Source organism: Bos mutus, chromosome 18 (genome assembly GCF_027580195.1).
Source record: "Bos mutus isolate GX-2022 chromosome 18, NWIPB_WYAK_1.1, whole genome shotgun sequence".
NCBI lineage: Eukaryota > Metazoa > Chordata > Mammalia > Artiodactyla > Bovidae > Bos > Bos mutus.
The window spans coordinates 52321566-52336578 of record NC_091634.1 but is presented as its reverse complement, the minus strand read 5'-3'; the positions used below and the strand labels follow the sequence as shown (position 1 = coordinate 52336578).

Genomic DNA, 15013 nt, shown 5'->3' with positions numbered 1-15013 from the left:
CCAGACAGCTCTGGTGACAGCTGTCAAAGCCCCTGGTTCAGCCCCCTCTGCTCCGGATGTAGTGGCCAGTCTCGGGGGGTAGAACGGGGTGGGTGGTGTGGTGACAAGGTCAGACAGACCCAGATCCTCTGGAGGGGGTGGCGGCCTTCACTGGCTGCTCCCTCATCTGTGAAGTGGGGGTCACCTAGGCTACAAGGTGGGGGGGTATTGACCACCGCTGGGGGCTGTGCTCACCCCAGAGGGGGAAGGGTGGGGGGTGGGAGGAAGGCGGGGACAGGCCTGTCTCTGAGCCCCCCCTCTCTCTCTGCATGCAGCCATGTGGACACCAAGGAGCTTTGTGGTAGGTGCCACTGTGCGGGGACCCAGACTTGGGTGCGTAGTGATTTTCTTGGGGGAGGACCCAGGGGAGGGTGCGATGCTCCTACGACCTTTGACCTCTGCTTCCCACCCCCCACCAGACTACTTTGTGGACCACATGGGGGACTATGAGGACGTCCTGGCTTCCCTGGAAACCTTGAACCACTCCGTGCTGAAGGCCATGGGCTACACCAAGAAGGTCAGTGGGTGTGGGTGGGCCTGGGGGTCAAGGGCCTGAGCGCTGGTTTGGGTCTGAGAGCATCCTGGCCCAGGGGTGCCTGGCTCTGTGATGACAGGTGTTGGGTAAAGCCAGCTCCGAAGCAGGCGTTGCTGGGGCATCTCGAGGGCGCGCGGTGAACTGGAGTGAGGGGAGGGGCTTGGGGAAGGGTTTGTCCAGCAGCGTCTGGTTTGGAGCGCAAGGCCATTTCCTGGAATCAGGCTCAGTCCTGGGACTCAGTCCTAGAGAGGGAGTGGACACCAGGTCCAAGGACAGGTGTCAGCCGTGCCAGTCTCACGGCCTCTGCAGCAGGATTACAGATGGGGAGGGAAGAGGGTAGACGTGAGCCCCTGATCTTGACCAGGTGCCCCAGCGTGTCTGGGGCGAGTGCGCCGTGTTCAAGTCGGGAGACGGGAGCTGGGCGGTGGAACCACCAGGAGTGTTGGCCAAGTGCAGGACTCCCCACATGTCCTGGAGAGAGAGAGCCCCAGCGTGGCTTCAGGCATAGGCTGGTTACTTTGTTGGCATCCGTGCTCTGGCAGAGGGCAGAAGGTGGGAGATGGGGCAGGTCGTGGGCCGGGTGGCGGCGTGGCTCAGCTGGCCACAGGCAGCCCACCTCCTGGCTCCACGTCCCACCTGAGAGTCTGCACCCGCGCCGGCTGGTGCTTCTGGGGGTGGGGGCACAGGCGGGGTGTGTTCCTTCTCTCCGTCCACACACGAGAGGCGCCATCAATATCCTGAGGATCGACGACAGCAGGATTTAGCGTTCACTGTAATTCCCCCAGCAACCCTGTGGGCCGTGACTGTTGCCGCCACCAGCCTTCTTTTTTTTTTTTTGACTGCACCGGGCCTTCATTGTTGTGCACGGGCTTTCTCTACTTGTGCCGAGTGCGAGCTACTCTGCTGCGGTGCTCAGACTTCCTTTGTTGCAGGGCATAGGCTCTAAGGGCACACAAGCTCGGTTGTGGTAGCGCACAGGCTTAGTTGCTCTGTGGCATATCGGGTGTTAGTTCCTGGACCAGGAGTTGAACCCGTGTCCCCTGCACTGGCAGGCAGACTCTCAGACGCTGGACCGCCAGGAAAGTCCACTCCCCTGCTTTCACAGCTATGGAAATAGAGGGCTCAGGAAGGTGAACCCAGCAGAGTGGTAGCCAGAGCTTCCTGCTAAAGTGGGAGGGGAAACTGAGTCAGGGACCCAGCCCGAGGTATGGAGCACATCCTGGGGCCAAGCCATCCGGGGCGTGGAGGGGCCGTACCATGCTGGACAGGTGTCACACTGGAGGGCGAGCAGCCCCTCTGAGTGGTGGGAACTCAGGAAGGAGCAGCCCCACCTGCTGGTTGAGGCCAGGGGGCTTAGCTGGTAAAGTCAGCCAGACCGGGCCGAAGGACCCCGGCCAGTCACTTCTCTTTCTGAACCTCAGTTTCTTCAGCCGTGAAACGGGAGCATTCGCCTTCCAGAGTCCTCGCGAGCCTGAATAAAGTGAAAGGTCTCTAAGCTGCCGAGCACAGCTCCAGCACAGGGCAGACGTGACCAGCAGTGTCGTCAGGCCCCTGCTGTGTGCTTTTTCCACATGCTCCTTGGTTCCTGCCCTGCCCCGTGTCAGGGAGTCCCCCGCTCCCCACATACCCACCCACAGCTGGGCCCGACCCCAAGCTGCCACAGCTCACATTTCCACATCTGTCCTCCCGTCGTGCTGTTTGGAGTCTTGGTGTGTTAAAGTATTTTTTAACATTGCGTGAGACCACTTCCCTTTCATTGCTCATCCTTGTACACTGTTGACATTCTGAAAATGTCAAGACGGACAGTGGCTTTAGCAGGCAACGAGGAAAGCCCCCACCTCCAGAGCCCTTGCACAGTGTGGCAGCCCCAGCTTTGTTCCTCAAGCTGGGTGAGGTGTGCCAGCTGCCCACGTGGGACTCCTCGCAATTGAAGTCACCACCTTGAGCCTCAGTTTTCAAATCTGTGAATGGGGCCACTGCCCAGCAATGTTGTCTTGGCATTATTAACGTGTACTTGTCTCTTGGTCTTTGGGCTTAACAATTCAGAGATGTGACACAATTTTCCATCAGGGAGAGGATTTTAATGCCTACCAGGACAACTTAGAGCAGTTTGGGGGGATTTTTGCTCTTGGAAATTTTGCAGCCTTTGGTGTGTTCTTAGTGGTGGTGGTGATGGGAGATTGTCACAGTGGTAACAGGCATTTCTTTGTTTTTTAATTGAAATATACATGATTTACAATGTTGTGTTAATTCCTGCTGTACAGCAAAGTGATTCAGTTGTACATATATACACGTTCTTTTTCAGAATATTCTTTTCTGGTTTATCATAGGATGTTGGATATGGCTCTCTGTGCTCTACAGCCAGACCTTGCTGTTTATCCGTTTTATATATGACAGCGTATAACTGCTAACCCCAACCTCCCACTCCACCCCTCCGCCAGCCCTCTCCCCCTTGGCAGCCACCTGTCTGTTCTCTGTGTCCGTAATTTTGTTTACTTCATAGACGAATGCATGTGTGTCATATTTTAGGTTCTGCATATAAATGATATCATATGGTATTTGTCTTCTCTGTCTGGTTTACTTCACTTAGTATGATAATCTAGTTGCATCCATGTTGCTGCAAATGGCATTATTTCACTCCTTGTTTTATGGCTGAGTCATCTTCCATTGTCTATATTTTTTAAGATTTACTTTTTATTTATGGCTGCTCTGGGTCTTCCTTGCTGTGTGGGCTTTTCTCTAGTTGCCGTGAGCGGGGGCTGCTCTCTCATTGCAGGGCACGGGCTCCTCCTTGCCGTGGCCTCTCTCGCTGCAGGGCACAGGCTGTAGGGCACGTGGCTCAGCAGCTGTGGCTCCTGGGCTCCAGAACAGAGGCTCAGTGGTTGTGGCTCACAGGCGTAGCTGCTGTGTGTAGCGTGTGGCATCTTCCCGGACCGGGGATCAAACCCGCATCTCCTGCCTTGGCAGGTGGATTCTTTACCACTGAGCCCCCAGGGAAGCCCTCCATTGTATATTGTCTTTTGTTTAAGTGGTATATCATACTGATTTGTGTATTGTTGAACCATCCTTATAAACTTGGGATGAATCCCACTTGGTCATGAGACTTTTTTATGTCATGGTCATGATCTTTTTTATGTGTTATTGGATTTGATTTGCTAATATTTTATTGAGAATAGCATTTCTTTTTCTTTGCATGCTTTCTCATCAGTTTTTGTCTGGAGAAATGAAGCTCACTGATTATTTCAGATACTTCTCTTGTGTCCACGGGTTTAGTTGACTCGTTTGCTTTTGCAGACGTGCAGTCCTGGTAGCATTGTTAGCTAGTACAGTAATCTTCAGTTCTGATTTGTGTTCCTGCTCTTTCTCTGTTGTGTTCTGTTGCATTTTCCCCAAATTCTCAAACACTGTAATGATGTTACGTCAAGCATCCTTGTTTCACTTCTGAGGTTCAAATGCATCTCTCTAGTAGTTCTTCACTAATTATAACATTAATACCAGCTCTTATTTTTAGAATCCTCTTCAGCCTGTAAAAAAATATTTTTGTATTCCTTTCATTAAATTTTGCCTTAGAGCGTGGTACTGAATTCTTTCAAATGCCATTTTGGTTTTTCTTTCTTTTTCAGGGGTCATATGATTTTTCTTGAACTATTGATGAGGTAGATTCTATTATTAGATTCTCTCCTATTGAACAATCCTTAGCCTCCTGTGATAAACCCTAATTGGCACATTTTTCTTTTACCATAGCGCTGAATCCTTGTCACTAGCTGAGCATTTTATCTCTGTCTGTATCAGAAATTGAGATTGGATGATAGTTTGGGACTGAACTGTAGGTGGTTTTGCATATCTTTCTGTGTGTGAATCAGCTTGTCTAACTCAGTCATTTTTCTATTCAAAAATAGAATTAATGCATAGGCTTGGGTTGAGGTACTTAAACAGGAGGAGAGGATTATTTTAATAGTGATTTTAAAGTCAGTCTTAATTTTAGTTAAATTTTTGGTGTCCATTTTATTATATTTTTGAACAGAACTGCTATGGACATGTTCAGTTTTATGATCAATAATGCTTAGCATGCTCTTATGCTTTTTTAAAATTCCTAATCACTATCTGAAACAAGACAGACACATAATTCAGATTACATTCAATAAAACATCTGCCAGTAGAGCTCAGGTCTTGATTTAATTTTTTTCCTATTTTGCTGCGTTTAAACTTCTGTTTGACAGTTTTGCTCATTTTAATTAGCTGTTTCTAGAAATGAGCCCCTGACACGTTTATTTAACTTTCCTATTATAGGATGTTTTCTTGTTGTTCAGTGCCTCGGTTGTGTCTGACCCTGCGACCCCGTGGACTGCGGCACACCAGGTGTGCTCTGTCCTTCGCTGTCTCCCGGAGCTTGCTCAGACTCCTGTGCACTGAGGCAGTGAGGCTATCCAACCATCTCTTCTTCTGTCATCCCCTTCTCCTCATGCCCTCAGTATTTCCCAGCATCAGGGTCTTTTTCAGTGAGTTGACTCTTCGCATCAGGTGGCCAAAGTATTGGAGGTTCAGCTTCAGCATCAGCCCTTCCAATGAATATTCAGGGTTGATTTCCTTTAGGATTGACTGGCTTGATCTCCTTGCTGTCCAAGGAACTCTCAAGGATCTTCTCCGACACCACAGTTTAAAAGCATAAATTCTTTGGCATTTAGCCTTCTATGTGAAGTCCAGTTCTCAAATCTGTATGTGACTACTGGAAAAACCATAGCTTTGACTTTATGGACCTTTGTTGGCAAAGTGATATCTCTGCTTTTTAATATGCTGTCTAAGTTGGTCATAGCTTTTCTTTGAAGGAGCAAGTGTCTTTTAATTTCATGGCTGCAGTCACTGTCTGCAATGATTTTGGAGCCCCAGAAAATAAAATCTGTCACTGTTTCCATTTTTTCCCCATCTATTTGCCATGAAGTGATGGGACTGGATGCCACAATCTTAGTTTTTTGAATGTTGGAGTTTTAAGCCAGCTTTTTCACTCTCCTGTTTTACCCTCATCAAGAGGCTCTTTAGTTCCATTTTGCTTTCTGCCATTAGGGTGGTATCATCTGTGTATCTGAGGTTGTTGATATTTCTCCCGGCAATCTTGATTCCAGCTGGTGCTTCATCCAGCCTGGCATTTTGGTCTACATATCAGTAAAATAAGCAGGGTGATAATAATACAACCTTGATGTACTCCTTTCCCAATTTTGAACCAGTCTGTTGTTCCATGTCTGGTTCTAACTGTTGCTTCTTGACCTACATATAAGTTTCTCAGGAGGCAGGTAAGGTTATATGGAAGTCCCATCTCTTTAAGAATTTTCCAGTTTGTGATCCACACAGTCAAAGGCTTTATAATAGTCAATGAAGCAGAAATAGATGGTTTTCTTGAATTCCTTTGCTTTCAGTATGATTCAGCGAATGTTGGCAATTTAATCTCTGGTTCCTCTGCCTTTTCTTTTTTCTTTTTAAAATTTATTTATTTTTAATTGAAGGATAATTGCTTTACAGAATTTTGTTGTTTTCTGTCACACCTCCACATGAAAGAGTCATAGGTATACATATGGCCTCTTCCTCTGCCTTTTCTAAATCCAGCTTGTACATCTGGAAGTTCTCGGTTCAGGTACTGCTGAAACCTAACTTGAAGGATTTTGAGCATTACTTTGCTAGCATGTGAAATGAGTGCAATTGTGTGCTAGTTTGAACATTCTTTGGCATTGCCCGTCTTTGGGGCTGGACTGAAAACTGACCTTTTCCAGTCCTGTGGCCACTGCTGAGTTTTCCAACTTTGCTGACATATTGGGTGCAGCACTTTCACAGCATCATCTTTTAGGATTCGAAATAGCTCAGCTGGAACTCCATCTCCTCCACCAGCTTTGTTTGTAGTGATGCCTCCTAAGGCCCACTTGACTTCACACTCAAGGATGTTTGACTCGAGGTGAGTAACCACACCATTGTGGCTGTGTGTGTGATTAAGACCTTTTTTGTACAGTTCTTCTGTGTATTCTTGCCACCTTTTCTTAATCTGTTCTGCTAGGTCCTTGCCATTTCTGTCCTATATTGTGCCCATCTTTGCATGAAATATTCCCTTGGTGTATGTAATTTTCTTGAAGAGATCTCTAGTCTTTCGCCTTCTCTTGTTTTCCTCTATTTCTTTGCGTTGTTCACTTAAGAAAGCTTTCTTGTCTCTTCTATTGTTTGGAACTCTGCATTCAGTTGGGCATATCTTTTTCTTTCTCATTTGCCTTTCACTTCTCTTTCCTCAGCTATTTGTAAGAAAAATATAGACAACCATTTTGCCTTCTTGCATTTCTTTTTCTTGGGATGGTTTTGGTCACTGCCTCCTGTACAATGTTACGAACCTCCGTATAGATCTTTAGGCACTGTGTCTATCAGAGCTAATCTCTTGAATCTATTTGTTACTTCCACTGTACAATCATAAAGGATTTGATTTGAATCATGACGTGAATGACCTAGTGGTTTTCACTACTTTCATCAATTTAAGTCTGAATTTTGCAGTAAGGAGTTCATGATCTGAGCCACAGTCAGCTCCTGGTCTTGTTTTTGCTGACTGTATAGAGCTTTTCCATCTTCAGCTGTGAAGAATATAGTCAATCTGATTTCGGTATTAACCATCTGGTGATGTCCATGTATAGAATTGTCCCTTGTGTTGTTGGAAGTGGGTGTTTGCTATGACCGGCACGTTCTCTCTGTTAGCCTTTGCCCTGCTTCATTCTGTACTCCAGGGCCAAATTTGCCTGTTACTCCAGGTATCTCTTGACTTCATACTTTTGCATTCTAGTCCCATGATGAAAAGGACATCTTTTCTTGGTATTAGTTCTAGAAGGTCGTCATGAAAGTGAAAGTTGCTCAGTCGTGTCCAACTCTTTGCGACCCCACGGACTATACAATCCATGGAATTCTCCAGGCCAGAATACTGGAGTGGGTAGCCTTTCCCTTCTCCAGTGGATCTTCCCAACCCAGGGATCGAACCCAGGTCTCCTGCACTGCAGGCGGATTCTTTACCAGCTGAGCCACCAGGGAAGCCCAAGAATACTACAGTAGGTAGCCTATCCCTTCTCCAGCAGATCTTCCCAACCCAAGAATCAGCCCGGGGTCTCCTGCATTGCAGGCGGATTCTTTACCAACTGAGCTATCAGGAAAGCCCAGAAGGTCTTCATGGCACTGTCCAACTTCAGCTTCTTCGGCATTACTGGTCAGGGCATAGACTTGGATTACTGTGATGTTGAATGGTTTGCCTTGGAAACAAACGGAGATCATTCTGTTGTTTTTGAGGTTGCACCCAAGTACTGTATTTCAGATGTTTTTTGTTGACTGTGAGGGCTACTCCGTTTCTTCTGTGGGATTCTTGCCCACAGTAATATATAATGGGCATCTAAATTAAATTTGCCCGTTCCTGTCCATTTGAGTTCACTGATGCCTAAGTGTCACTCTTGCCATCTCCTGCTTTGGCCACATCCAGTACACCTTGATTCATGGGCCTAACCTTCCAGGTTTCTATGCAGTATTGTTCTGTACAGGTCAGACTTTGCTTTCCCCACCAGACACTTCCACAACCGAGCGTTGTTTCCGCTTTGGTCCAGCCACTTTCTTTATGGCATGCTAAATCACTTCAGTCATGTCCAACTTTTTGTGACCCCCTGGACTGTAGCCCGCCAGGCTCCTCTGTCCATGGGATTCTCCAGGCAAGAATACTGGAGTGAGTTGCCATGCCCTCCTCCAGGGGATCTTCCCGACCCAGGGATAGAACCCACGTCTCTTGTCTCATGCGTTGGCAGGTGTTTTCTTTGAGCCACCATTCTTTCTGGAGCTGTTAGTAATTGCTCTGCGCTCTTCTCTGGTAGCATGTTGGACACCTTCTGACCTGGGGGACTCATCTTCTGGTGATCTTTTTGCCTTTTCATACTCTTTGTGGTGTCCTATTGGCAAGAATGCTAGAGTGGTTTGCCGTTTCCTCCTCCAGTCACCCACATTTTGTCAGAACTCTTCACTATGACTGATCCCTCTTGGATGACCCTGCATGGCATGGCTCATAGCTTCATTGAGTTACACAGGCCCCTTCATCACATCAAGGCTGTGATCTATGAAGGGGGCCAGAGTAATATTCCATTGTATATCTGTACCACATCTTTTTTTTTAAGTTTGTATTTTGTATTGAGGTATAGCAGATTAACAATGTTGAGATAGTTTCAAGTGAACTGGGAAGGAATTCAGCCGTAGCTGTACATGTATCCATTCTCCCCCAAACTCCCCTCCCATCCAGGCTGCCATATAAGGTTGAGCAGAGTTCCCTGTGCTGTGCAGTAGGCCCTTGTTGGTTATCTGTTTCACATATAGCAGTGTGTGCCACATCTTTATCCATTCTTCTGTTGATGGACATGTAGCTTGCTTCCATGTCTTGGCAGCCATGAACATTGGGTGCATGTATCTTTTTAAAAATTTTTATTGGAGTGTAGTTGATTTCAATGTTGTGGTAGTTTTAGGTGGACGGCCAAGTGAATGGTTACACATGAACACATACATGTTTGTTGTTCAGTCACTCAGGCACGTGCAGCTCTTTGCAGCCGCATGGACCACAGCACTCCTGGCCTCCCTGTCCATCACCAACTTCCGAAGCTAACTCAAACTCATGTCCATTAAGTCGGTGATGCCATCCAACCATCTCAGCCTCTGTCGGCCCCTTCTCCTTGTGCCCTTGATCTTTCCCAGCATCAGGGTCTTTTCCAGTGAGTCAGGTCTTCGCATCAGGTGGCCAAGGTATTGGAGCTTCAGCATCAGTCTTTCCAATGAATATTCAGGGTTGATTTCCTTTAGGATTGACTGGTTTGATCTCCTTGCTCCAGAGGACTCTCAAGGGTCTTCTTCAACACCACAGTTCAAAAGTACCAGTGCTTTGGTGCTCAGCCTTGTTTATGTTCCAGCTCTCACGTCCGTACATGACTACTGGCAAACCATAGCTTTGACTATGCAGACCTTGACTGTATGGACATATACCTACATCCACTCTTTTTTAGATCTTGTTCCCATGTAGGCCATTACGGAGTACTGAGTAGAGCTCCCTGTGCTACGGCAGGTCCTTATTAGCTAATCTGCTCTATACGTGCAGTGTGTGTATGTCAGCCCCATCTCCAGTGTATCCCGCCCCCACCTTACCACACCCTGGCAACCATAAGTTTGTTTTCTACATCTGTGCCCCTATTTCTGTTTTGTAAATAAGTTCTGTTGTACTCTCTTTATTTGTTGTTGTTCAGTCATGTCCGACTCTGCGTCCCCATGGACTGCAGCACGCCAGGCTTCCCTGTCCTTCACTGTCTCCCGGAGCTAACTCAAACTCATGTCCATGGGGTTGGTGATGCCACCCAGCCATCTCATCCTTTGTCACCCTCTTCTCCTCCTGCCCTCAGTCTCTCCGCAGCATCAGGGTCTTTTCCAGTGAGTCAGCTGTTTGCATCAGGTGGCCAGAGTATTGGAGCTTCAGTATCAGTCCTTCCAATGAATATTCAGGACTGATTTCCTTTAGAATGGACTGGATGGATCTCCTTGCAGTCCAAGGGACTCTTAAGAGTCTTCTCCAGCACCACAGTTCGAAAGCATCCATTCTTTGGCGCTCAGCCTTCTTTACCACATATAAGCGATATCATGTAACATTTGTCTCCTTCTGACGTTTGTCACTGAGTATGACAATCTGTGGGTCCATCCATGGTGCTGCAAGTGACACTGTTTGGTTCTTTTTTATGGCTGGCGTTCCATTGTCTATATGCACCACATCTTTATCCATTCCTCCGTTGATGGACATCTAGGTTGCGTCCATGTCCTGGCTCTTGTAAACACTGCTGCAGTGAACATTGGGGTGCATGTATCTTCTGGAATTAGGATTTTTTCTGGAATATGCCCAGGAGTGGAATTGCTGGGTCATACAGTAGCTCTGTCTCTGGTTTTTCAAGGAACCTGCATACCGTTCCGCATAGCGGCTGTGCGTGTGCGCTCAGTCGTGTCTGGTTCTTTGTGACCCCGTGCACTGTACCCACCAGGCTCCTCTGTGTGTGGTATTTTTCTGGCAAGAATACTGGCAAGTGGATTCTTTGCCACTGAGCCAGCTGGGAAGCCCACAGTGGCTCTACCAGTTTACACATCCACCGGCGGTGTAGGGGGATTCCCTGTTCTCGGCACCCTCTCCAGCATTTATTGTTTGTAGATATTTGATGATGGCCATTCTAACTGGTGTGAGCTGGTACCCCATTGTCCTTTTGATTTGCATTTCTTTAACAATTAGTGATGTTGAGCATCTTTTCATATGCTTTTTGCTTATCTGGATGTCTTCTTTGGAGAAATACCTGTTTAGGTTTTCTTCCCGTTTTTCGATTGGGTGGTTTGCTTCTTTTTGATATTGAGCTGCATGAGATTAATCCCTTGTCAGTCACATCATTTGCAATTTTTTTCTCCCGGTCTGTGGATTGTCTTTTTGCTTGGTTTATGGTTTCCTTTGCTGTGTGAAAGCTTTTGAGTTTACTGTGGTCCTGGTTTCTTTTTTGTTATTTTCATTAGTCTAGGAAGGGCATCAAAAAAGATACTGCTGCGATTGAACACAAAGAGCGCTCTGCCTGCGTTTTCCTGAAGAGTTCTTTAGTGTCTGGCCTTCCATTTAGGTCTTTGATCCACTCTGAGTTTATGTATGGTGTTAGAGAACGTTCTAATTGCATTCTTTTAAGCTGCTGTCCAGTTTTCCCAGAATGACTTATTGGTGAGACTGTCCCCCCCCCGTTGTATATTCCTACCTCCTTTGTCGTGGAGTAATTGACCATAGGTGGGTGGGTTTATCTCTGGGCTTCCCGTCCTATTCCTTTGAGCTATATTTCTGTTTTTTGTTGCCAGTATCGTACTCTCTTGATGGCTGTAGCTTTGTAGTTTTAGCCTAAAGTCAGGGAGCCCGATTCCGTCAGCTCCGTTTTTCTTTCTCAAGATTGCTCTGGCTATTCAGGGTCTTTCGTGTTTCCACTCATTTTTTTTTTTTTAACTTTTGGCTGTGCTGGGTCTGTGGTGCTGCACACGGGCTTTCTCTACTTGTGGCAAGCACACGCTTCTCTGGTGGTGTGAGGGCCTCTCATTGCCGTGGCTTCTCTTGCAAAGCACGAACTCTGGGCCCCATAGTTGTAGCACGTGGGCTCAGCAGCTGTGGCCCCCAGGCCCTAGAACACAGGCTCAGCAGCTGTGGCGTGTGGTCGTGGTTGCTCCGTGGCGTGCGGGATCTTCCTGGAGCAGGGGTGGAACCCGTGTCCCCTGCACTGGCAGGTGGTCTTAACCGCTGGCCCGCCAAGGAAGGCCTTCCATTCAGATTTAAAATTTTTTTGTTCTAGTTCTGTGAAAAATACCATTGGTAATTTGATAGGAACCACGTTGAATCTGTATATTGCCTTGGAAATGGTTTGTTCATTTGGGCAGTATTGATTCTGTATCTTTACTGAATCTACTGTATCTGTAGTTTTTATCATTACTATTTTCTACTTCCTGTTTCCTTGGGTTTGTTGTTGTTACTGTAGTTTTTCATATGTGAGATAGAATGCTTAATTTTTTTTTGAATAATGAAGTGCAGAAATCTACCTCTGAATGATACTTTCACGGTAATGATAGATTTTAGAATGTAGTATTTCCTCTCTCAGTATCCTCTAATGGTTTGTTAGGTCCTCACTCCCTTCCTGGTATTAGGATAAAACCAAGTGACCAGCAGTTTGTATTCTAGTTTTGTTGTTGTTGTTGTTTTAACATGCTGAGATTTCTTCACTACGTATTGCTTTGTTTTTTAAATTATCCCATGGATACTTGAGAAGATGATGTGGGTCATACTTAAAGAATATAAAATCTGAGCATAGTTATCCCTTCTTTGTTATGAAATATGTTGTTAAAAAGACAACTTTGTGTAAAGGTAAGATTGTCTCTTGTACAATTATGAAATGAACACATGTTGAAAGATTTTATTTAACTCGTTAATGTGAAAACCAGTGAAACGTTGAACTGGCTCCAAGGAGAATTCAGAGAACATTTGCCATACATAAGACAACAGGAATTCTGAGATGAATCCGTGAACAAATACACTCAGTTGCATTCTACCAGGCAAAATTCATATGCATTTCTGCGGATGGGAATTATTTGCATTACTGTCAACTTTTTATATGCTAGAGTTTTAAAAGTAACTCCAAAACAAGAAAAGACTTAGATAACCCAGAAGAGTGTATTGGACAAGGAACCCAGTCATCTTTTTTTTGGGCCCGTTTCACATTTTCTCAATAATGCCATTTACAGTCAACATTTATTGTTTGTAATTTATCTGTTTTGTGGGACTATGTTGGGCTAATTTCTCACACTGAATTTTATTTTGTCATTTAACTTTTGTAATTCTAATATTTTTCTGCCTGTGTATTTAGCCATGCTGTTTGATGGCTATAGACCTTGTTATCATATTTTGTTATGTAAATAATACATATTCAGTATTCAAAATTTAGAAAGTAGAGAAAAATACAAAGAAAAATTTCAAATCACTTCTAATTCCTACTGTCTCTAACCACTGTTACCATTTTAGCTGATAATTGATTTCTTTGAGCCTGTTTTTTTTTTTTCTATGTGGATTTCTCTAATACACATAAAATCACTTTGCATACAGAATTTTTTTGCTTTATTTTTCACCTAACATTTTAACAAATATTTTCCCATATTATTCAAACCGCTTAAAAGTATTTTAAATATTCTTACTCAAATTTGCATACTTTTCCTCTTTTGCTGGAATGTTAGATTATTTCCAGGTTTTTGGCTCCGATCTATCAACCCTGTAACCTTGGGACATAAATATTTGTCCACATTTGCATTATTTCTTAAAGATAGATGTTCAAAAGTGGAGAATTACTGGGCAGTGAAAGTCTCTCGATACAGAGTAGAATTGCCTTACAAAGTGGTTATATCCGTCTGCTTCCCCATAGCCATCTGTAGAGCTGCAGCCTCTCCTGGTGCGTGAAGGTTTCATAATGCCCAAAGATTTAATAATGCCATGTCCTTGTAATGCATTATGCCTTTTGTCATTTATTATTACCCTTATATTATGTAATACTTTCCCATTTAAATTCTACTCAATCATGATATTGCAACTTGTCTTAGTCATTTGATCAAATTTGGTAGCCGAGTCTTTGCACAGGCTTTTCTGTACAAATCCTTGAGTGCTCTTTGGCTTGAGATACGCCTGCAGTCCTGCTTAATCAAATCTGGGACAGTGCCTTTACCTGGGGCAGTCTAGGCTGACTCTCTTCATTGTTATCTATCAGGCCTGGCTGCTGTCATAATCTCATATGCTTTCCGTTTTTTTATGTTCCTTCATCTTTTCTGACATTTCACCTTTGGGTAGTCTGCTTTGTTTAGTATGTTGATTATGATTTCAAAGTCACTACACTTGGGACTTTCTAAAGTGAAAGACAAAGTGTTAGTTGCTCAGTCATGTCTGACTCTGAGACCCCATGGACTGTAATCTGCCAGGCTCTTCTGTCCATGGGATTCTCCAGGCAAGAATATTGGAGTGGGTTGCCATTCCCTTCTTCAGGGATCAAACCCAGGTCTCCTGCATTGCAGGCAGATTCTTTACCATCTGAGCCACCAGGGAAGGGACTTCTAAAATATACATTATTAACACTATTAATCCTATTTTTTTACCTGGCTAATAAAAAACAGTTTCTCTCCTCTCTTATGAAATTAAAAGAATTGTTAAGATGACTGGCTATTTTTTCCATTGTTTGTCACTGTTTGACTTAATCCAGTCTGATTTAAATTTAATTATTAGTGGCTCATATTTTTATTTCCTGATCTCTGTAACCTTCATTTTAATTTGGGTGATCCCCCTCACTTTTGTCCACAACTTCCATACTTTCTCTCGTTCAACCCTAGGAGATTTGGGAGAAACTCCTGGGCATTCTTGGCTGGAAAGGTGCTTATCTGATAAACTTCCAGAGATTTGCAGATTTCTGAAGGTCTCTGTGTCCTCCTGCACGTCAGTAACCTGTCCACAGAAAGCAGACTTCCCAGCTCTGACTGTCTTCCTCTAGAATCAGTGGTGCTGGCCTCGACTGAAGCATCAGTGATGGTGGAGGACAGGACCCTACAAGCTGCATTTTTACTCTTGTGAAAATAACTTGCCTTTTCTTTTTTAATTCAGCCAACCAGTTACATGTATTGACCCCTGACTGCATCCTGAATCTCTTATCTGGGTGCTTTTAACACAGCCATCTAAGCTCGTTTTTTCTGCTTAATGGCTTCTGGCAGCTTTCTCTAGCTCTCTTTTTTTTTTCCTTCAGTTTTTTTTTTTTTTTTTTTTTTACTTTGTTATGTCTTGTTCTTTGGGGGCCATTTGCTTCTCCCTCGCCCATTGATCTGGATCGCGTG

The 15013-nt window shown here is 44.9% G+C and overlaps 1 protein-coding gene across 1 annotated transcript in view; it reads left to right on the top strand.

Moving 5' to 3' along the window:
• Positions 1-15013, top strand: part of NECAB2 (N-terminal EF-hand calcium binding protein 2) — a 42422-nt gene that overhangs the window by 10250 nt on the left and 17159 nt on the right. Inside the window, 2 exon segments of the mRNA XM_070388648.1 lie at positions 315-340; positions 459-556. Of these exon segments, the coding sequence (XP_070244749.1) occupies positions 315-340; positions 459-556 (124 nt within the window).